Consider the following 25,145-nt stretch of genomic DNA (forward strand, 5'->3'; position numbering starts at 1 on the left):
GCACTTAGAAAAAGTTGACCTTGATAGATGAGTTTCGTTAATATTCTTTTTATTGCTCTATTGCTCCTCGTCATGTATTTTGGATACTTATTTCTACAATCTTTGCTTTCAAATGTTTTAGTTTGAGTGTTCCTGATTAAAAGCGGAAGACCTGGAAAAGGGTCGGAAGCAATGAAATATTAATTTAAGTGATATTTTCATTTATTATGTAGGTTATTACGTAATATAACCTTGACGTAAATTGTTGTAATTATGTTACTAGTTAATTGATTTAAAGTACCTTGTTCTTGGAAGGACACGTGTTTGCAGTAATTGGCCTTTACTCGGTCAATTATAAACCTGGAATATTTCTGGATGGAAATTATAGCTGTTGTATTGACATTACAAACAATACAGGGCATATGATGTCAAATTATATTTTCATTAACATTTTTTTGAAGAAGCTGGAAGATCTTAGACTATTCATCCATTCAACTTTTAAAACAACGATATTGTTTTATAAATGTCTTTAATTTTATGACATATCATTTTAAGCAAGTAACGAGCAAAACACTTACAGCCTTTGAATAGCAGGTACCATGTCACAAAAATTATCAGGAATTTTTGATATACTGCTTCTGTCGAATTGTAACTCTCTTAAACTAACACTCCCTGATAAATCCGGAAACTCTGTCATATCTCTGGCTTCAGAAATAATCCTGTTAATAAAAAATATAAAAATATTTTGAAACAAACACATCAAAGTAAACCATAACAACTTAAGAAATAGAATAGATAACTAACCAATGTAGGGGTATGACTCACTATTCGTTAGCCATTACACCAATAAAGTGAAATTTAAAACAGATAAATTGATATTGCTTAGATTTTTCTAGTATGTTACACATAAATAGATCAAAATTTTAACACATAAAACATTGTATATTGGACACTTCGAAGGAAACACGTCAAATGCTTCCAAGGACACGTGGCAATATGACGGAGAAGATTACATGGTTATATCGTAAAAGAATTACGACCTTAATCACTTCTATGGATTATACTAGAAGGTATGAATATAGGGTCAGTAAAAATTTAAGTAAATTTATAAGCTATTTTTCTATTTCCTTTATAGATGTTGCCCATTATTGTATTTTCTGTGTATTCTTTGTTTAATTTGTTCTGTTCTAGTTTTGTCTTAAATTTGTTGTTTTAACTCGTTTTTTTTTTATAGCATTTGCTTATTTTTCTCTATTGGTCAAACCAATCAAGACCCTCTATTATGTACTTCCGGTTTCCAATAGTCATTCATCATTCCCTATATTACCCTATATCCCCTTTTACTTGAATTGAAAGGAAAAGGAAATCAAGTTAAGTACTAATGTCAGTTAAGATTATTTACTCACAATTCCTTTAAATTCGGAAGTTCTTTAAAAGCTTTAGTTCCGAACGATCTGATAGGATTTCTTCGCAACTTAAGAATTTCCAATTTCTTATTTCCAGCAAAACTATTATCCGGTATAAAGTCTATTCTGTTATCCTCTAAAGACCTGAAATTATATTGTAATCTGAATAAAGAATTTCATGTTGCTTGAAAATGGTTTGAATACTAATGGCATGGTGATTTATTTAAACAAAAACAAGCAGCTGGAATCTGTCTTGTATGAAAAGAAAAAAAAACATATTCATTAGATATGTTTTTATTGTTACGGTACATTTGTATTAAGTGAGCCTGCATTACATTTGTCAATTTGTATATTAATCCATAAATCAAGAAGAAACGAGGAACTACTGCATGCATTACTAAAATGTTGAGTATTTGTATAATATCGATTTACAAAATATACAAATAACTTTGATCCACTTTATTTCATAAATTTAATGTAACTCGCTTATGACGAAAATGTAAGAAATTTCAAAGCATTAAACCTATTCAAAAGGGTAAAAAGGCAAAAAACAAAAAAAGAAAACATACACAAACACAAACACACAGACACACTCAAGAAAAACATTTTTAGCAAATTGGAACAGTTATAGAGCAATGTCGGCACTTTTCTGCCACTTAACGGTAAATTTGATTTTATAAGCATACATTTTTTTCAATCATTCATCACGTCTTAAACATCTATACATAATACCAGCCAGTGTTAGTATAATCTTTATAATACTTACAATTTTTCTAAATCTTTAAGAGATATAAAGGCAGCTGGTATTTTACGAAGGTTATTCATTGGCAGTTCCCTGAAATAGAATTGGAAGCTAGATATGTTATAATAGTCTTTGTTGTTTTAATCATTAACATTTCAAATCCACATTTGCCATATATGAAATTTATATGTATTTGCTATTAGTATTCAATATTGCAAAACAATGTTTAGACTTTTTTCTTATTTATAATGATAAAATTGTCCGTTTGAAATTATTAATAAACTAAGGTTTCAACTCCGTCAGGCAAAGTTGGCTTTAGATTAATTTGGATAATTATTTTTGGTATTTTTGACATATAGCTCTTCAACGGTTTCAGTACTTACATCAGGATTTCAAATGTTTGGCTTTAAGCGTTCCTGATGAGGATTATCCAGAAAAGCGCGTCGGACGCAAGAAGTTATTGAACGTGTTGTTTTCAATTTTTTTTAGGGACAATTTTAATGACATTTTTTGCAGATTTGATATTTGTTGGTTTGACTTTTGTTTTAAAGTATTCCTGCAAAACATCTATTTTGTTCTATTTTTCATGCTAGTATTTTCAATATTTCATTAATGACGAATGTCTACCAAAAAATCTAAGATTTATCGAAGAATTTATATGTTCGTCCTCAACAGTCCGTAGTGTTATGTGTAATGTTTTTAGACAATATTTGCTACTGCAACGTACGTCTAAAGGAATTTTAGAGATTTTATCAAACAAATATGTATTTGAACTGAACAAATGATAAACCATATCATATAGAATTTCTTGGTTTTGTTTTATTACTAAGTTCAACTATATTATATAATTAATGGTGTTTACCTTTACTAAGTCACGTTATTAAGGGCCATGTTTTGTTTATTGTATGTTGTTGTTTGTGTTTATTTTTCATCTATTTTTATTCCTAATGAGTCTTCTTTTTACAATTATTTTGACATGTATACATGTATATCAATATAAACTTACAATCGCGATAAGGAAGTCAATCCTTCAAATGCGTGGTCACTGATTTCTTCTATTTTGTTCTCGTGAAGTATTCTAAAAACAATATAAACTGATTGATCAAATCCAATTATACTTGAGAAAGTGGTGTTATGTATGAAACAGCCAGAATAATTAGTGAAAGTCACGTCACAATACAGTATAAATCATGAATTTGCGCTTTACTAATGATTAATGGCAGCTTAACCGATATTTTTTTTATCTCCTAGGGCCAAATGTGACTGAAATACAAACGAAAGAATTGTCAACTTTGACCAATATTGGTATTGTTTTGAGACATGTGAGATGTTGGTCAATGTTGACAAATATATTGTCTGGAATTCAATTACATTTAGCCCCAGGAAATATCGTCTACGAGTGTAGGGCTCGACAAACAAACTATTCAAGTGAGAAAATGTATACTATTCTTTTTCATTACAAACAAATTTCGAAAAGTGATTTTTGTGTATATACGATGTTATATGAAGTAAATTATAGCAGTATCCAAAGCTTGGCGAATTCGACAGAAAAATGAAATGTATGCTATATTTAAGTCTCGTATGAATATATATAGTACACTGTCAAGTTGTCTTTGAAAACCAATCTTATTTAAACCAAACTGTCTTGATCATCCATCAATGATACTTACAATTCGATCAAATTGGTTAAGTTGCTGAACGCATAATCTGGAATATTCGTCAATTTATTCACTGAAAGGTCTCTACAAAAAACAAACACACATACAGCTACATTAGAGAATTGACAATAACAGTTGTTCCTCTGGCGCTAATACGAAGAACGGGAAGGACCACTGGGGATAAAATATCTCGTTTCCAAGTTGGATTTCTCTGTTTTAAGTTTATATTTCTCAGTTTCAAGTTGATATTTCATTGCAATCAGACAACTCTCCATCCAAATAAAAATTTTAAAAAAGTAAACCATTATAAGTCAATGTACGGCCTTCAACACAAAGCCTTGGCTCACACAGAACAAAAAGCTATAAAGGGCTCCGAACTAGTGTAAAACCATTCAAACGGGAACCATTGGTGGCCTTTGGTTGTTTTTAAACTCTGGTCGGGTTGTTGTCTCTTTGACACATTAACCATTTCCATTCTTAAGTTTATGTCATCTTTGAAAAAAAAGCTGTTTAACTTTTATTAATCGATCGAAACTGAAGATTCATTACTCATTATTTTTTTTTAAGTCCAAATAAATCCATACCATGATTTCCGTAAATATAATTATATTTTTTATATCTTAGACTTGAAGACTTACAAAGCATGCAGGGACTTTAAATACTGTAATGCCTTGGTTGGAACTCTGGTTAATTGATTAGCGTCTAACTGAAGTAACTGTAAGCTCATACAACGTTTAAACGCTTCGTCTGGGACATCTTCTATATAATTGGCATCAAGATCTCTGAAAATACAAAACGAAATAAAGTAACTGTTTATGCTTATCAATGGCTATTGAATTCTTAATTTACATTAAATTTATACACTGTCTAAATATAATACAAAATTCATTTCTGCAATTTTTCTAATAAAGACGGATTATACGAAGCTATCAGACAACATTTCTTTTCTCACTTTGTATTAGAATATGACCTATATATATTTAAAGATAAATATGCATTTGAACAATAGGAGGTAAGGAAAACTTAAGAAACATTTTTATATATAGTTGTTTAGGGGCCAGCTGAAGGACGCCTCCGGTTGCGAGAGTTTCTCGCTGCATTGCAGACCTATTGGTGACATTCTGCTGTTGTCTGTTCTATGGTCGGGTTGTTTTCTCTTTGACACATTTCCCAGATACATTTTCATTCTATTTTATGCTTTAAATACATTAATACTTACAGTTCTCTGAGATATGAAAGGTTTTGAAATGAAGTGGCGGGAACTTTTCTGAATGAATTATGTTGAAGGTTTCTACAAAATCAAGAATACGTTTATACAATACAAATAGATAGTTTGACGACACTCCGTCCTAAGTCTAATTTGCATACTTGGTACTACTGGAAAAGTATTGCGTTGATAAGATTGATGTTAAACTTTTCATTTTCCCTTGGTAAAATTAACAAAATGTAAATTAATTTCATATCATAATCTTACATTTACATTAAATCATATGTATTGATCTTTTACAACAACTTTAAAGGCAAAAGACAAAAGACAATAATTACAATGCACGTTTACTTTATGGTTGGGTAGATATGTGTTTGGTTTTTGGCAACTTTAGTAAATGAATTTCTTATGCTTTCTAAATTGAATGAAAATGTAATAAATACAGCAACTTTCATGCTTATATAAAAAAAGAGACTTGAGATATGATTACATGAATATCAATACTCGCAAAACGAAGAGAGACTGACTAACCAACTAAGCAAAAACCGAACAACAACAAAAAAAATTAATAGCGATCTGAAAAAACACTACATTATAAATTAAGACTAAAGAGAGATGAACACTAATTTAAACCAGATGTTATTCATGTTACTTTAAAATGTTAATTATATCCTTTGTCGTATTGCTCATGGTAAGTTCAAATTTGGTGTTCAGCCTAGAACTCAACGTTCTGCCGTAAACCTTTTGTTGCATAATGTGTAACAAGTAGTTGGAATATAGAGATATGCATCTTCAATTTATGATTGCAAGTTTAAAGCACACTAACGTATGAAATAGTTGTATGATTTACTTTGTCAGGATACCACGATATCTGCTATAATTTCCTTTAATATCATTCTCTCAATTGATTTATCAATGAATGGGAAATTAATCAACTATCAATTTTACATCAAATTCCATTGGAAATGATCGAATTAAACAGTAAAAGTCGTGTGATACGGTACGTAGATACATTGTTGGTATTCCTATTTTTGCATGCGTATATTGTTTTGTGTTTTCAATCTTTATCCTTTTATCTTTACTGCCAAAGGATCTCTACCAGTCATTCGATTCAATTTGTCATACATAGCAATTGTGAGTTTTTAAAAATCTGAACTGCATAATTTTAGGAATGTTCTTTAACTTCGTACTTTATTTGGCCTTTTTAACTTTTTTGGATTCGAGCGTCACTAATGAGTCTTTTGTACACGAATCGCGCGTCTGGCGTATATATATACTAAATTTAGTCCTGGTATCTATGATGAGTTTATTTATAAATAAGTTAGAAAATGGTGTTGCTCGTTTTCGAATACCTTTTCACACAATAAAAAGCAATACTTTACAAGTTACTTTAATATACAGGTATTTCTAAGCTTTTCATATAAGGTATAGTCATGGTTTTTATGAAAATATTTTTCGTGTTTTTCTGCATCTTTTTACCATGCAAAATTGAAAATAAATTCTATTGAACTTGAAGGCAACATCTGATTATATCCAATAGTTAGGAATTTTTGCATTTTAGAAAACGGGAATCTGTATAAAAACTGTTTGAATATTTATGAACCTTGTAAACAAAGAAACGGAAACATTTGCTTATAAAATAGACGTGCGCATTTATCAATTCGCCATTTCAGAATCTAATGCATCCTGGGTAATATTTACAAAAGTGTTCACCAAAACGTCGTGATTGGTTAGAAATGTCATACACAATAGAAATTCAACTAATGACGTAACGTTATTTTCATTTTGGGGTACGAACAATGAAATTACCCACAGCCCTTTAGATTATGAAAAGGCGAACTGGCAATAATTCCAAATACTCACATAACTTTTAAGAAGTAAAGATCCTGGAAAGCTTTAGGTGGAATGTCTGTTAATTTGTTCCCTGCCAGTCGCCTGAAAAAAAGACATTTCGTAGGACTATCCATTTGTTTATTGATACTATTTAACAAACACATTCACACAAATTGACTTGTAATTTATTAAATAAAATAGAAAATTTAATTGTTATTTTAACAAATGTGTAAATATCATTTTACACCAGCTTTTAAAAATTTACCTTTTTGTTTTGTTTTAAATTCTGGTACTTTTTTTAATCCAAACTGTAATAAGATTGATTGAGAATTGTTTGTTTTTGTCGACACATACAGATATGCATATTTCTATGCATTTATAAATTCCTTCTTTTCAAATGGTGTTTAGTCGATCCTTGTGAAGGTAATCCAGAAAAATTAATCGGACGCACGAAATTAAAAAAAGATTTTTCTTATTTAGTACTTTATACAAAGTGTTGTTCCGAAAAAACTGAAATGTATATATAAATGATTTGTGAAAAGCTTTGTTGCTGTATTTTTATTGTGTGAAATTCAAAGCAGTTACATATGATATTGTGTATGTGTGTTAACGTTATTTCCAGTTGTTATACATTCGTTTATACATTCAGAACCCGCTGATCAAATTATTTATTCAGCATTCGATATAACACAACTAATAATATACAGAGCTGCTCATACAAAAGCACGAAGTGCTTAGAGAGAGCAAAATATTTTGGAACTCTTGACTTGTTCCAGGTACCGTTAACATTATTTGAGATGTTCAATGTCATGATGCATCTTTCATGATGTGTATGCCGCACCTCTACAAACGCAATTATTAATTAGGTAAGAGATTATCTAAATCATATTTCGCTTACTTTTATTACTGACTAGAAGAATCAGGATTTGCCTCTAGTAGTATACTGTGCTGGTTATTTTTAACAAACACGCAATTTGTGAACAACTTTCAATACATTATTCATATTATTTAAAAGGTATGGTTCATATACTTTGCACATTTAGAGAATAGAGAAAGAACTTAACGAAAGACGGTTAACAGACTATGCGGCATGGGCTTTGCTCATTGTTGAAGGCCGTACAGTGATCTATATTTGTTAATGTCTGTGTCATTTTGGTCTTTTGTGGACAGTTCTCCCATTGGCAATCACACCAAAGCTTCCTTTTTATATCAAACAGATAGCAAACAATTACATTGAAAAAAAAAATATACTCACAATTCTTCTAACTTTCTAAACTTTACAAAGGCATTGTCAGGAAAGCTAGTCATGTTATTCATACTAAGATCTCTGGAAAGAAACAATAACATTAAATTAATGTTAATAAAAAACCATAACATCAATCAATTTACCAGAAAGATACTCACTTAAACGCCAAGCAAAACAAGAGAGAGAGAGAGAGTTTGTCATATATGGTTCGTACCTTTAAAAATTGATCATACAAGTACTGTGGATTCATTAATATTCGTTGGATACCAATTTTCGTGGATTTCGTTGGTACAGGGAAACAACGAATTTAAATGTTCAACGAAATGCATATTTACAAAGGAATGCATGTGCATTTTGTCAAAACCACGGATTTAAATATCCGCGAATATGCAAGTTTTCCTTTACCCACGAAAATTGGTACCCACGAAAATAGATGAATCCACAGTAATAGAATAGAATAAGAAAAGCACATACTAACAAAAACGTATATATTACTTGCAATAATAAAGATCTTTATAATGAGCGCTACAATTTTGGATACGACTAACATCTTGCACAAAGCAGACGAAACCTTACTAAGGTTTAATGTACCTGTACAAGTTGTAAAAGAAATACTTAAGTATATCTCTGTTATATGTGTTCTTTAATATTGATTTGTCCTCGTATTAATTATGTAGAAAATTACAAAGCTTGCGAAATAGATTGTGCTTTATGTTCGGAATCGCTGCATCAACATTCTTGGTTTACTTATCACTCGTATTGTGATTAAGATTATAACATAATGTTGACTACTGTACCCCTATTTTTATCATTTTTACCTATTATTTCTGTTTGTGTTGTTCACACATCGTTGTCAATAAATTAGAATTGATGCGACTGCTATACAAGTGACAAGTTTAGCTAGCTATACAACTAGGTTCAATTCATCATGTTCTACATCAGAAAATGCCTGTACCAAGTTAGGAATATGGTAGTTGTTACCCATTCGTTTGATGTATTTGAGCTTTTGATTCTGTCATTTAATTTAAACTTTCCATTAAGTATTTCCACATAGTTCAGTAATTTTTTATAGTTTTTTTTACTTTAACTTTTCCTCGTCGACTTAAGTATATTGCCGTCGACAAATTTAAAGTTTAGCTATAATATCATAAGTTCAAGTCAAAGATATAAAACGGTTTTCTATTAAATTTGATCTTGAGTTCTATTTTAGCTAGATACGTTCTATTTCAGCTTAAAACGTTATATTTCCTTTATGATAGCTAACGTTATATTTCCTTTATGATAGCTTACTGTATCGGCATTCCTGATGTAGCTACACCTTGTCAGCGTATAAAACATTTTAAATATATAAATATATAACGTTATAATTGGACTTCTAGAGTTCTATATATAAAGTTTGTTCATGGTCAGTTTGTATACTACATGATTGATAAATTCTAACAAATGATATATACACCAAACGGAAAACGAATAGATAATTTATTTAACTATTCTACAAGCCTTTTTTAGTGAGTATTTTCTTCATTTGTAAGTTTAACAGTAAGGAACTCATAATGTCTACGGAGTTAAAACCACAAACAAACGCCAAATATACAGAGACACACAATGAAAAACGGAAGAGTATTCAGTCCTTAATATGTAAACATCTTATATTTATAATTCAAATCAATTGGGTCAGATGAGTTAATCTCATTTGATTACTCCTTTGTTTACTGTTGACACATATCGAATCAAATATAGAAATATAGGTCACTAAAACAATAACAACATTTAGTCTTGATATAAACAGTGAACTGATTACATGTATCAATATTTATGTCTTTTAAATAATAAGGTCAAGGTTGAACTCATCCCATCATCACATGAGGACCAATAATTTTCACAATCTTAAAGCGGTTGAGCAATGTCAAGGTATGATCGTCTTTAAATACGATTGGTCTTCGTTTATAGTGCCATTTCAAATATTTTTAAAAAAGTTGGCATGTGATTCCGTTCAAATCTATTTAACAACACCATTGACGATCTTAATCACATAAAAGTTACGGAACTTGGTCTTGCAGAAAGAACTCATTAGACTCCTACTGAAGTAATTGCATTTTGGATAAAAATGTACAAAAAACTGTAATTGATAGTAAACTATCCTGCAGTGTCGATATTTGATGCATTATTTTTACCTCAGAAGGGAAAGGTGGTATTGTCGATTTCTTAACGAGATCACGCAACAAGCAAGAAAAATAGGATCAATTGACACAAATTTACTTTGTAGAATTGATTACAAATAAAAATATACTATAGAATTAATGCCTTTCTATAATAGCTGAAGGTCTTTTGTATTATTAATATTAATGTCTTTCTAGAACGATTAACTATCTGCTAGGTGTAAAGTATATCAATATAAATGACATTTGCAATAAATTTCTGTTGATTATTTGTCTCTAGCAAAGCTTTTTACTGAAACAACCAAGTTTGACATTACAAATTAATCGACAAATATGATAAAATTTAAGACCAACGTAATTGATATAGCGAGTATGATTTTTCACTAAAGGTGATAACATTTTATCGACTATTTGTCAATCAAAAATATTTTAAAACATGTTACCCATTGATTAAAAGAATGTTTAGTTTTTACAAAGTGTTGTGCTTCATTACAAATATTGAAGTCTTAAATACAAAAAGGTTATAGTATATCATATCGGTATCTCCATTAATCCAAATAACATGCAGGTTATTGTTGCATGTCTAGAAATAAATCATAGATACCAGAATTACATTTTATATTTGCGCCAGACGCGGGTTTTGTCGACATAAGACTCATTAGTGACGCTAGACTTCAAAATAGTTAAAAAGGCCAAATAAAGAACGAAGTTGAAGAGTATTTAAGACCAAAATTCCTAAACATTTTGCCAGATAAAAAACGCGTTTCTTGAAAGCAAAGTTGGAAAAAAATAACAGGAGGATAAACAATAAAAAAAACCCCTAATATTATGTTATATAGTTTCTGTTTATACCTTTATATAGGTAGAATCACACTATGCGACATTTTTTATTAAGCACATATATTTTGTTTTTACTGCTTTTCTTTATGTAGATGATACCTACTTGGCGTAATCGACAAAAACATCAACATATCTCTAGCTACTTTTCCGTTACAATTAACAAAACATGTCTTACTTGTTTCGTAGATAACGCACTTAAGGTGTAATAATAGTATCTTGCAGTAGAGTAATACAAAAAATGTTCTCTTTTAGTTTGCATGTAACTATCATATATATATTTTTTGTCTTTGATCATAGAAAAAGCTGTTATCTTCATCAAAATGAACATGGTAATAATGACAATCAATTATTGAACAACTACCATTTCTTCCTATAATATGACACGAACAAGGATATATTGTCTAATGAGTTACATCCTAAACGCGTGATAAAATCAGCATGGGTACCATAAAATCACATGCGTGATAAATTTTCTAGAAGTAAGTCAAATCTAGTCAAGACATTAAACTTCAAAAGACCAAATTCAAATAAATAAGTTGATAAAACTAAACGGTATGAAGATATATGCACATGATTAGATCTTTTGTACGTCTGATTAGAATTAAGCGCCTTTAATGCTAGACGATTCTAATTCCTTTGATATACACGAGGTGACAGTGCTTGCTTGGTTGTTGATTTTAATCGGTTAATGGATCATGCTTTATGCATATACACGACAACAACATTTAAGCAGTAAACTAAACACATTTGCTCAAAACAGGTGGACTTGGATAGAGTGTGGGTTTTGACAAGACATTTTTGAAGTTATAGATAGCATGATAGTTTCCAAAATAGAATACAATGGTATAATACGTCTTTTTTCATACGGACGCAAATTAATATATACTTAAACTTATCGTCCAGAAATCAGGAGCTGTTTTTTGTTTTTATCTAAGTATCCAATTCATACATGAAATTTGAATAAAGTATCGTTTTTGTTTAATACGTATTTGAAGTCTTATATAGACGAAACGCGCGTCTGGCGTACTAAATTATAATCCTGGTACCTTTGATAACTATTTACACCACTGGGTCGATGCCACTGCTGGTGGACGTTTCGTCCCCGAGGGTATCACCAGCCCAGTAGTCAACACTTCGGTGTTGACATGAATATCAATATTGTGGTCATTTTTATAAATTTCCTGTTTACTAAACTTTGATTTTTTCGAAAAACTAAGGATTTTCTTATTCCAGGCATAGATTACCTTAGCCGTATTTGGCACAATTTTTTGGATTTTTTTATCCTCAATGCTCTTCAACTTTTTACTTGTTTGGCTTTATAAATATTTTGATATGAGCGTCACTGATGAGTCTTATATAGACGAAACGCGCGTCTGGCGTACTAAATTATAATCCTGGTACCTTTGATAACTATTTACACCACTGGGTCGATGCCACTGCTGGTGGACGTTTCGTCCCCGAGGGTATCACCAGCCCAGTAGTCAACACTTCGGTGTTGACATGAATATCAATATTGTGGTCATTTTTATAAATTTCCTGTTTACTAAACTTTGATTTTTTCGAAAAACTAAGGATTTTCTTATTCCAGGCATAGATTACCTTAGCCGTATTTGGCACAATTTTTTGGAATTTTGGATCCTCAATGCTCTTCAACTTTTTACTTGTTTGGCTTTATAAATATTTTGATATGAGCGTCACTGATGAGTCTTATATAGACGAAACGCGCGTCTGGCGTCCTAAATTATAATCCTGGTACCTTTGATAACTATTTACACCACTGGGTCGATGCCACTGCTGGTGGACGTTTCGTCCCCGAGGGTATCACCAGCCCAGTAGTCAACACTTCGGTGTTGACATGGATATCAATATTGTGGTCATTTTTATAAATTTCCTGTTTACTAAACTTTGATTTTTTTCGAAAAACTAAGGATTTTCTTATTCCAGGCATAGATTACCTTAGCCGTATTTGGCACATTTTTTTGGAATTTTGGATCCTCAATGCTCTTCAACTTTTTACTTGTTTGGCTTTATAAATATTTTGATATGAGCGTCACTGATGAGTCTTATATAGACGAAACGCGCGTCTGGCGTACTAAATTATAATCCTGGTACCTTTGATAACTATTTACACCACTGGGTCGATGCCACTGCTGGTGGACGTTTCGTCCCCGAGGGTATCACCAGCCCAGTAGTCAACACTTCGGTGTTGACATGAATATCAATATTGTGGTCATTTTTATAAATTTCCTGTTTACTAAACTTTGATTTTTTCGAAAAACTAAGGATTTTCTTATTCCAGGCATAGATTACCTTAGCCGTATTTGGCACAATTTTTTGGAATTTTGGATCCTCAATGCTCTTCAACGTTTTTTCTTGTTTGGCTTTATAAATATTTTGATATGAGCGTCACTGATGAGTCTTATATAGACGAAACGCGCGTCTGGCGTACTAAATTATAATCCTGGTACCTTTGATAACTATTTACACCACTGGGTCGATGCCACTGCTGGTGGACGTTTCGTCCCCGAGGGTATCACCAGCCCAGTAGTCAACACTTCGGTGTTGACATGAATATCAATATTGGGGTCATTTTATAAATTTCCTGTTTACTAAACTTTGATTTTTTCGAAAAACTAAGGATTTTCTTATTCCAGGCATAGATTACCTTAGCCGTATTTGGCACAATTTTTTGGAATTTTTGATCCTCAATGCTCTTCAACTTTTTACTTGTTTGGCTTTATAAATATTTTGATATGAGCGTCACTGATGAGTCTTATATAGACGAAACGCGCGTCTGGCGTACTAAATTATAATCCTGGTACCTTTGATAACTATTTACACCACTGGGTCGATGCCACTGCTGGTGGACGTTTCGTCCCCGCGGGTATCACCAGCCCAGTAGTCAACACTTCGGTGTTGACATGAATATCAATATTGTGGTCTTTTTTATAAATTTCCTGTTTACTAAACTTTGATTTTTTCGAAAATCTAAGGATTTTCTTATTCCAGGCATAGATTACCTTAGCCGTATTTGGCACAATTTTTTGGAATTTTGGATCCTCAATGCTCTTCAACTTTTTAATTGTTTGGCTTTATAAATATTTTGATATGAGCGTCAGTGATGAGTCTTATATAGACGAAACGCGCGTCTGGCGTACTAAATTATAATCCTGGTACCTTTTATAACCAATTTAAGCGCTATAACAAGTAGGCACAAACTAAGGGATAAAAAAAAATTCATGACAATTAATTTAACAGAAAATTTAAAGGTTTGTATGTTAAAAAAACCCTGTTTGTATCTATTTTTAAAATATATCTCACTTTTGATTGATTGATTGCTTGGATAGACTAGTGTTTTCAGCACTTTTCTGATATTGTTTTGATGGAAGAAGCTTTAGTGACTGAAGAGAACCGTTGATCTTTGTTAGAAAAACGGACAATTCTAGTCAATAAGGATAAGTGTCCAGTGGACCTGCAACGTGTGGGATTCGTACTCATAAAATAAATGTTAACAGGCTACGTAGTTTGACTTCTTTTACCACTAAGTCTACCGGCGGTCGTTGCATCTTTGGGAACTGTATTGGGATAGTAATATATTCTGAAAGTACATTTCTGTTTAATTCGTTATCAAAGGTACCATAAATTATTAGATTTTAATGAGCTTAAATTTAGTACGCCACACGCGCATTTCGTCTACACAAGACTCATCAGCGACGCTCACATCAAAATATTTAAAAAGCCAAACAAGTACAAATTCGAAGAGCATTGAGGGTTTAAGTTATTTATGAAAAATAAATGCTATATATGAGTCAAAAACAAGTTATGTTGTGTATTGGTTTCTATTTCCATCAACCTATTGTGCAATCCGTCGTTTTCTTTGAGTTTATTGATTATGTTTCAAAACTATTTCTTTTCATGTGTCTATCTATTGATATTACGTAACAGTAAATTGTTTACGTAGTTTCCCTTTTGATTTATGATCAGATCTGACAATGTTTGATGGTATCAAATGATCTGGAGGAAAATAGTCATGTTCATGCACTATAAAATAATCTGTGTTTGTTAAACTAGAAAACGTACTTAAACTATTTCTGTTGTTTAAAAATCAAAACTAGTATATCTATGACAATCTCTTACGTCGAAATTGTAGTTAACTTAACACAATTCACCTGACTATCACTATATAAAGCATGTTAAAAATCAATTCTTCTACTACAATAGGTGGGTGGTGTAGCTTACAGGTAGTCAAAATGCAAGAATAATAAAACCAGTTATAACCTTCATATGCACAACATGTATCACACATTGTCTGAACTCATAGACATAAGGGAGTTAGTGAGAGCATTAGTGATATTTTTATCTTACTATTTTTGAAAGGTTTCGTGTCTAGGAGAATATTGCCGTTTATATTTTGCATGCAGTTATTCGTCTTAAGTCTCATCGCCATATTTGAATCCAAAAATCAAAACCATGGCGTGTGCCACCCAACATTTATACCATTTGACATCCCTTTGCTGATAAGGTGTATACATGTATAGAAAATATTTGGATGCATTGTATACTTCCATAACAATGTTCAATGATTAATTTAACTATTCTACATGCATTTTTTAATGAGAATTTTCTTCATTCGTTTAATAGTAAGAAACTCGTAATTTCTAGGAATTATAATCACAAACAAAAGCTAAATATATTTAGATATAGTGTATTTCAGAACAATTAGATCAAATAAGTTAATCTTATTGGATTACTCGTTTGTTTACCCTTGAAACATATAAAATAAAATATAGAAAACATGTCAGTAAAACAATAACAACATTTAGTCTTTAAATAAACTGTACACTGATTACATTTTCAATATTTTTTTTATTTGAACAATTTTGGGAAGGTGCAACTCATTCCATCGGTAAATACGTACAAAGGAATATAAATATTTTTTAGAATAAGTTCAAGACATTCATTTCAAACTTATATATAAAACAACGTCTTCGTGTGCTTTAGAAACATTAATTTGTCAACCCTAGTGATGATATAAGTAGATAAAAGTAGTAGAGATAGGCATGTCGAATCGACTTCCTACAGATATAATTCATTGTTGATCACCATTAATCAAAATTAAAAGATTTTGTCCATTGATCATAAATAAAAATATAACAGATCTTACAAAACATTAAGATAATTATATTTCAAATTTTCTTCTTTCAACAGTGGAGAAAGGTGATAATGTCGCTTTACACAAGAGACCACATAGAACAATAGGTCGAATGCGTTCTGTCTATCAGAGTTTACATCGTAAAGTTTAGTTTAAATATATTAATATATAACGGATTGGGAAACAAGTTATTATTTCTTATACCATGGCTGTCTATTAACACGTGTCATCCTTTGATTGTTCCAGTTCAACGGACTATCATCGTTTTTCAAAACCTACTCGCAAATGGTGTCAAGTGGGAACCGAAATTCAGTCCCTGTATCAAATACAAGGCTAAAATGAAAATCCAACTGTTCTGATAATCAATGAATTTTGTAAAATCTTTCTTACGTCAGTTTCTATACAATACCAATTCCTATGACATACACGTCTTGACAGCGCTTGATTGAGTACTATTTCCGAAGAGGTCAATTGCTAATCTAGTATGCATATTCAAGACAGGATCAAATAAAACAGTCAACCAGATTAGTCATGTCTGCAAAGAAGTCAAATTTCACAAAAAGCGGATTATACCTTTGTCAACTATGAGAAATCATGATAGTCGCAAACATTGAAATTAACGTCAAACGTCTTCATCCGGACACACGTGAACTCATGCATATTAATAAATTCCGTATTGAAAGTCTAATATAATTATTTATAAAAAAAGAAGATACTGTGTGATTGCCAATTAGACAAGTTCACACAAGAGATAAAAACAAACTACAGAAACTAATAGCAAAGGTAATCGCACGGCTTTAAAAATGAGCAAATTGTTTACCATAGTCAGCAAAAAAGGCTCGAAATCACAAATTTAAACCAATTCAAACAAGAAAACTAACGGCCTAATTAATGTACAAAACAATTAACGACAAACATTATGTAGCAAAGCAACAAACAACCACTGAATTTGAGGCTCATGACTTGGGACAGACTACAAACATACATAATTACGCCGTTTTTGTCTTGGTCTATTAGTCGAAAGTATATACATGCATGCATTAAATGAAGGGGAAAAGAAGAAAGATGAACTAACCATGTAATTTTTAAACTCTAAGAAATACAAATGAAAATATACTTAGGGCCAACACAACATCAACTTTATATTTCAAAACATTTAGATCGACCAGATAAGTTAATCGCATTTGATAACTCGTGTGTTTACTCTTGACACATATCGAATTAAATATAGAAAACAGGTCAGTAAAACAATAACAATATTTAGTCTTTACAAAACCTAACTATGCACTGATTACATTTTCCATGTGTCTGTCTTTTCAACAATTATGTCAAGGTGTCACCAATATCATTGTCACACTAGTACAAAGTAAAATCAATCATTTTCAGAATCTTAAACCAGAAAAACCATGTTAAGTAAGCGACGTCATTGAACACGATTTATTTCCCCATTGATAATCTTATTTAAATATATAAAGCAACGTATTTGTGTGCTTTTGAAACATCAATTTGACGGTACTAGTGATGATATTAAGCAGAGAAAAGTAATTTATATACGACCGTTGGAAATTTCCTTTAACTCCTACAGATATAATTCATTGCATTGTAGATCGGCATAAACAAAATATAATAGATTGTTTTCATTTATCATAAACAATAATATAATAGATATATCTAAAAATGTAAAGAATTATATATCCAATTCGTTCTTAAAACAGTGGAGAAAGTTGATATTGTCTATTTATTACTTAGATCACACAGAAAACAAGTTGAAGGAGATCAATCTATTTGAGTTCACTTCGTAAATATTATTTCAAATATAAAATATACTATAAAAATGATGCATGGCCATACTAAACGTATTATTAATAATAAAGTCTTTCAAGAACAATAATCGATTTGTTTGGTGCAAAATATATCACAAAAGAAAGATACAAGAAGGACACTCAAACTAATAGATCGAAATTAAACTGACAACAGACAAACAATAATACACCATAGAAAACTGAAGACATTAGTCAAATTTGAACTCTAAAGAACTTTGCATAACAAACATTGGTAAATATGAATTCGTTTATAAATTCAAGAATATTTTTTAATGAATATTTTTTTTTTTTTAGTTTTGGGTTTGAAAATTATAATGTATTTCATCATTCTTAGAGTGATAGTTACAATGTCCGTTTGAATTGAACATTATTTTCATATGGTAACACAAACAGAAAATAGAATCTGTAATGTCATATGACGTTTCATTATGATTTTTCTCAATATTTTACATAATCTCACTAACAGTAGGTTTCAATTAAAGACGGAAAATAACAGAACAAGATGGGGCAGTCAATGATAATTATCGCTGGTGACAATGAAAAAAAACCCGTATTTAAAGTCTTACATGTCACAGCTAGTGCTCTAAGCAACCCCCAACAATGAATGGATAAACCACTTCAATAACTTCCCCATGTATTAACATGCTTTGTTTTCAGGCACTTTGTTCGATTTCCATGCCATTTATCTAATTTATTTTCTTCATCAAAATAATGGTGCTAATAAATAACATAATTTTGTGCTAGGATATTTTTACAAATGTTTCTGTATTTTACAATGCGGTAGTCAGTCATATTATCAAAACAGGATTACATGCTTTGCTCGTTATATTCATGTGTTAATATAACACCGCGTCTTTTATTTTAATTGCAGGTTCGTGTAGTAAAATCCACATCTGAAAAGAATTCCGATCAAACTTATTAAAAAAAAAGGTTCTGTCGTATATCATATATCAGAAGTATTCAAACTGACTTTGAGATAGAAAAAAAAAAAAAAAAAAGCAACAACGAAACTCGCCATTCCAAAATTGTTTATTATGTAAATATTATTTTGGCAAATACATTTAGGGATTTTGTGTACTGCAATTAAATTCAAAATTGAATACTTGTTTAATCAAGGAAGAAGAAATTGGATATTTATAACTGCTATATCAGAATACTGTTGACGTGTAGATTGAAAGGTTGAAATGTACCAGAAGAAATCCCTCTAAAGAACTTGAGACACTAAGTTTGACTAATAATCTAGTCATTTGTTTAAACTACATTTTATATTTGTTAAATGCGATGCATTTTAGGGGAAAATCGAGCTCCTTGGATTGTTTATTTTAAATGTTTGGTAAGGTATCTGAAAATCACACATCGTTTATGATATTCACGAGAAGATTAATTTTAATGAATTTGAGTCCAAATCAAGATATTGTCTTTTTTCTTTTTTCTAAGAGACATGTGTAATCTGTTTTTTTCTTTGAGTTAATTGATTATATTACAAAACTGTTTCTTTTCATCTTTCTATCTATTGATATTACGTAACAGTAAATTGTTTACGTTGTGTCTGTAACTATTTATGATCAGATCTGACGATGTTTGATTATATCAAATAATCTGGTGAAAAATATTCTTGTTCAAGTTCTGTAAAATAATCTGTGTTTATTAAACCAGAAAACAAATTTAAACGATTTCTGATGTCTAAATGAAAACAAAACTAGTTTATCTAAGACAATCTTTTACTTCGACATTCTTCGTGATTCCTTTCAATATATATGAAGCATGTTAAAAATGAATTCTTCGATACAAATGTTTTTGAGGTATAGCTAGCTATGAGAATAGGTTGAGACTAGCATGTTCTACATATGAAAATGCATGTTACAAGTTAGATATATAACAGTTGTTGTCAATTCGTTGATGTATTTGAGCTTTTGATTTTGCCATTTTGATTAGGGATTTTTCCGTTTTGACATTCCTCCGGGTTAATTTTTTTTGTAATTTTACTCCCCCCCCCCCGAACTATCAATATATGACGCATGTTAACAATCAATTCTTAGATAATAATGTTTTCGCGAGGGATGCTTACTGTTGGTTAAGGTACAAAAATTCTGAAACCATGTATACCTCATACATGTACAACATGCTATCACTATCCTTGAGAAATTTAGTTGGAGCATAACTGACATTTTATATCACACTTTTGTCACGGTTTCATTTCGGGAAGGACATTGACGCTTAGATTTCGCATGCAGTTATCCGTCAAGGTTTGCATCGCAATATTTGCATTGAAAAATGAAAATTGTTGCGTGTGTCGCTTTACATGTGCCATTCCACTTCTGCTGCCTATAAGGTGTAAAGGTATATTTTATATCTCCATAACAATGTTTAATGGTAAACACACAAAAAGAAAAACAAATATACAGATATAAAAGGAAGAATACTCAGTCTTGAAATTGTAAACATCCTATTTGTATTTCAAAACAATTAGATCACTTAACTTTATCTCATTTGATTACTAGTTTGTTTACCCTTGACAAATATCGAACAAACATAGAAATAAGGGTCAGTAAAACAAGAACAAAATTTAGTCTTTACTCAAACTGTACACTGATAACATTTCCATATGTTTGTCATTTGAATAATTATTTCAAGGTGCATCTCACTCCATCTGCATATACGTACAAAGATCAACTAATAATTTCAATAATCTAAAACTAGGAAAGCTACGTTAATAAAGCGAAATTGAACACAATTCATTACTCATTGACAATCTTATTTTAAACATTTAAAGCAACGTCTTCGTGTGCTTTAGAAACATCAATTTGACAGCACTAGTGATGATATTAAGGTGGTACCTAACACTATAGGGAGATAACTCTGGACAATCAGCTAATCGTGTTGATTAACGTTGCGTTGTTAAAGGGAATATTAAGCTTCTCAATGATCAAAATAAGTGTTCGTCAAACTGCTATATAACCAGTGTCATTTTTTCTAATAAAACGGTTGGTTCAAATATTTTGAAATTTTTATATTTTTGTCAAAGGGTCAAAGTAAATTTCAAGAAAATTAAACGAGCCACATTAGTATTAGTTAAAGTGTTGGGTACCACCTTAAGCAGATAAAAGTAATGTAAATACAATTGTTGAAGAAACTCCTTTCACTCCTACAGATATATTTAAGAAATTATTCATGGGGGCTTGAATATATCGTTATTTTACCACGGGTTGGCCCTTTATGACAAATATTTTACCCTGAGCGATAGCGAGGGGTAAAATATCGGCATAAAGGGACAACCCGTGGTAAAATCTAGATAAATTCAAGCCCCCATGAATTATTTCGATTCTAATAGGACAATTACGGCATTTTTTTTTTGGATCAAAGCGCTCTAGGTAGAGGCCATTATTTGCCGTTCCCATAAATTAACGCACTTTTAGATTGGCGTAAAAGAACGGAGCAAACATAATAAGTGACATGCTCAAACTATTCACAGAACTTATTTAGATAGATTTGGATGAATTTTAATGATAACTTACTTATATGTCTTCTATGTATATAAAAAATTGGCTTATACCACATTTTAGCATCGTTTGTTTACGTTTCCTTCTTGTGATGATTTTCGGTATCAAAAGCGTGTATTTTCCCGTAAAATGCTAAAATTATAACGTCACCATTTTATGACGTCGGGTACTTCATTCATAAAAAAACATATGACGTGGGAGTACGATCGGGACAGTCGATGCAATATATATTCATATTTTACCACGGGTGTGTGTACTCAAAGCGTTTGAAGGACGTCATGTTAGAATTCCTTGTAGATCATCATTAACAAAAATATGATAGATTTTTTTTCATTGATCATAAACAAAAATATAATATATCTAACAAAACATGAAGAAAATATCTTTCTAATTTTCTTTTTACCACAGTGGAAAAGGTGATATTGTAGATTCATTATTGAGATCACACAGAAAACAAGTTGAAAGAGTTCTATCTATAAGAGTTTACTTCATAAAGTTTATTTCAAATACAAAATATACCATAAAATGAATACATTTCAATATTACACGTATTATTGAAAATACGGCCTTTCAAGAACTATAAACGATCTACTTGGTGCAAAATAAATTTATACAAACGTCAGTTTAAATAAATACTAACTTAAATTATAATAACTCTGATACATGTCGATTGTTTGATTCTGATGATTATAAGTATCTTGCAAAACTGAAGTCCGCCTCAGATTTTTGACTCTTTAACACATTCCCCATTTCTTTTGTCAAGTTTATAACAATACAATTGCTAGTTGAAAGACTTGCCTGTGGATGATATGTCTTAACTAAGCTTTTTACAAAATATATGACATTCCAAGTAATTCGCTGAACTAGTGTTAGTTGAAGTACAACTAACGTTGATACAGCGACTGTGTTTAATTCAGCTCATTTTCACGATTTGTGTGTGTGTGTGTGTGTGGGGGGGGGGGAAGTAATTATAAAATCAGTAATGCATTTAAAATTCAACTGTTAAAAGATTGTTCAGATGCTACACAAAAAAGCTGTGGTACTTTATTCAAATGTATTTAACTCATTCAATTATGTATCAACAGAGCTAAGTTCAATCGCTGTGTATTTTAATATAAAAAAGCTGTGTTGTAAAATTATAGAACAAAAAATTGTTTAATATAATACTCATTATTTAACAAAAAAAAGGAAAACTGAAAAGGCAGAATAAAAACTTGCATTGAACATATAAACCTTTAATTTCGAAAAATTACACAAAACAGGACCATTTGATGACAAACAATTGTTAAGTTGTAAAGCACGCAGATATGTAGATACTGACAATTGGGGCATTAAATGGGTTCTGTCGACAACAACCGAATAAAGGAATTTAGATTTCTTTGTTTAAACTGTTTGATTAATTGATTGATTAATTGTTGGTTATGTAAACTGTTTGAAGAGACGTCTTCAAGTTGTAACTAATTATGGAGCAAAATTGTAATACAAAACTTGATGTGGTATGAATAACTTATATACAATATGTGTTAATTATTCATCAATACGGTGATATTTATAAATATTGAAAACTGCATTGATACTATAAGCATATGACTTTCTATACTTTCATAAGCTTCAATTCCTTCTTTTAACATGCTCAATAAGGTAAACGATAAAATAGACAGTTTTAAATACTTGTTTATTGTAAAAGAGGGACGAAAGATATCAAAGGGACAGTCAATTTCATAAATCCAAAATAAACTGACAACGCCATGGCTAAAAATGAAAAAAGACAAACAGACAAAGAAACAATAGTACACATTACACAACATAGAAAACTAAAGAATAAACAACAAGAACCCCACCAAAAACTAGAGGTGATCTCAGGTGCTCCGGAAGGGTATGCGGATGAAGACAAAAATGGCTATTAATTACTGCTATATCAGTATACTGTTTGCACGTGTCGACTGGAAGGTTCAAATTAACGAGAAGAAATCCTGAGAAGTTGAGACACTAAATTGCATCATTTAGCTAGTCCGTGGACCTACGGCGAAAACTTGTGTTGCATACATGACTAGTTATCACATTCACGACATTTATTGTCTTCGATCTTTCGAAACTACGCTGTTATACTCAAAATGAACATGCTAAAATAAACGCCGTACAGTGATTGTAAAATTCGTTAATATAATATGTGCTTTTTCAAAATCAAATAAACAAGGATGGATTGTCCTAAAAGTCAAGATCCTGACAGGGCAGAATTAATACAATGAGTAAGATACAATCGCAAAGTTACGTCATAAATTTCTTTTAGGTACATATAAAGAAATTAAACATCGAAATACCAATAAAAAGAAAATCCAACCGTTCTGATGATCAATGATAAGATCTTGTTTACGTTAGTTTCTAGACAGTACCAATTCCTATGATACACACAGTTCGACAGCGCTTGATTGAGTGCTATTATCTTAGAGGTCAATTGCTAATATAATATGCATATTTAGACAGGAGCAAATAAAACAGACTACAAGATTAGTTAGGTCTTCAAAAAGGTCAATTTGGATAGAAAGCGTGATAGGCTCCACCATTGAATTTAGTGTCAAACGTCTTTATCCAGACGGACGTGAACTAATGCATATTAATACATACCGTATCTAATATAACAATGAAGATGTGATATGATTACCAATGAGACAACTCTCCACTAGAGACCGACCAGACACAGAAACGAACAGCTATTATAACTGTACGGCCTTCAACAATGAGCAAATCCCAGACTATAGTCAGACATAAAAGGTCCAAAATTTCAAATGTAAACCAATTCAAACGAATAGAATAACGGCACGATTATTGAAACAAAGAAATAACGACAAAAATATGTAGAACATCAACAAATAACCAATGCAGCCGCATGCATTGTGATACGGACATATACATACAGAATAACGCCGTTTTTGCCTTGGTTTATATGTCAAAAGTAAATGCATGCATGCATAAAATAAAAAAAATAAAATACATGCATGCATAAAATTAAAAAAGAAAAAAAGATATATAAACTATATGATTGAGCATTTTAAACTGTACAAAAGAGAGACAAGAATATAGTAAGGGCTTACACAGAAAACACGACAATTAGATTTGTAATACAAATTTCATGTTCATTGTTTAAACTTCATTTTATATCTATTAAATGCAATGCATTTTGAGGAAAACTCTAGCTCTACAGATTTTTTATTGTAAATGTGGTATAAAGTATCTCAAAATTACATATTGATTAGGATATTTACGAGAAATTGAATTTGATATTTGAGTCCAAATCAAGATATCGTTTGTTGTATTTTGTTGTTCTAAGAAACATTTGTAATCTGTTGTTTTCATTGAGTAAATTGAATATATTACAAAACTATTTCCTTTCATGTTTCTATCAATTGATATTATGTAACTATAAATTGTTTACGTTGTTTCTCTTTTGAATTAAGATCGAGTCTGCCAATGTTTGACTGTATCAAATAATCCATAGGAAAACATACATGTTCATGCACTTTAAAATAATCTATGTTTAGTAAACGATATTTTGTTTTCTTTATATAATAAAATTGGTATATTTTAGACAGTTTCTTACGT

General features: G+C 30.9%; 1 protein-coding gene across 2 annotated transcripts in view; it reads right to left on the minus strand.

Moving 5' to 3' along the window:
- Positions 1 to 25,145, minus strand: part of LOC134685328 (leucine-rich repeat-containing G-protein coupled receptor 5-like) — a 69,504-nt gene that overhangs the window by 14,811 nt on the left and 29,548 nt on the right. For both annotated transcript variants that reach the window (XM_063545003.1, XM_063545002.1), the window contains exons 2-10: positions 8,081 to 8,152; positions 6,856 to 6,927; positions 5,005 to 5,076; positions 4,424 to 4,567; positions 3,798 to 3,869; positions 3,134 to 3,205; positions 2,152 to 2,220; positions 1,386 to 1,529; positions 558 to 698 (exon numbers count right to left, since the gene is read on the minus strand). In XM_063545003.1, coding sequence (XP_063401073.1) covers positions 558 to 698; positions 1,386 to 1,529; positions 2,152 to 2,220; positions 3,134 to 3,205; positions 3,798 to 3,869; positions 4,424 to 4,567; positions 5,005 to 5,076; positions 6,856 to 6,927; positions 8,081 to 8,152 — 858 coding nt within the window. The remainder of the gene's footprint in view (positions 1 to 557; positions 699 to 1,385; positions 1,530 to 2,151; positions 2,221 to 3,133; positions 3,206 to 3,797; positions 3,870 to 4,423; positions 4,568 to 5,004; positions 5,077 to 6,855; positions 6,928 to 8,080; positions 8,153 to 25,145) is intronic.

Source organism: Mytilus trossulus, chromosome 9, assembly GCF_036588685.1.
Source record: "Mytilus trossulus isolate FHL-02 chromosome 9, PNRI_Mtr1.1.1.hap1, whole genome shotgun sequence".
Lineage (NCBI taxonomy): Eukaryota > Metazoa > Mollusca > Bivalvia > Mytilida > Mytilidae > Mytilus > Mytilus trossulus.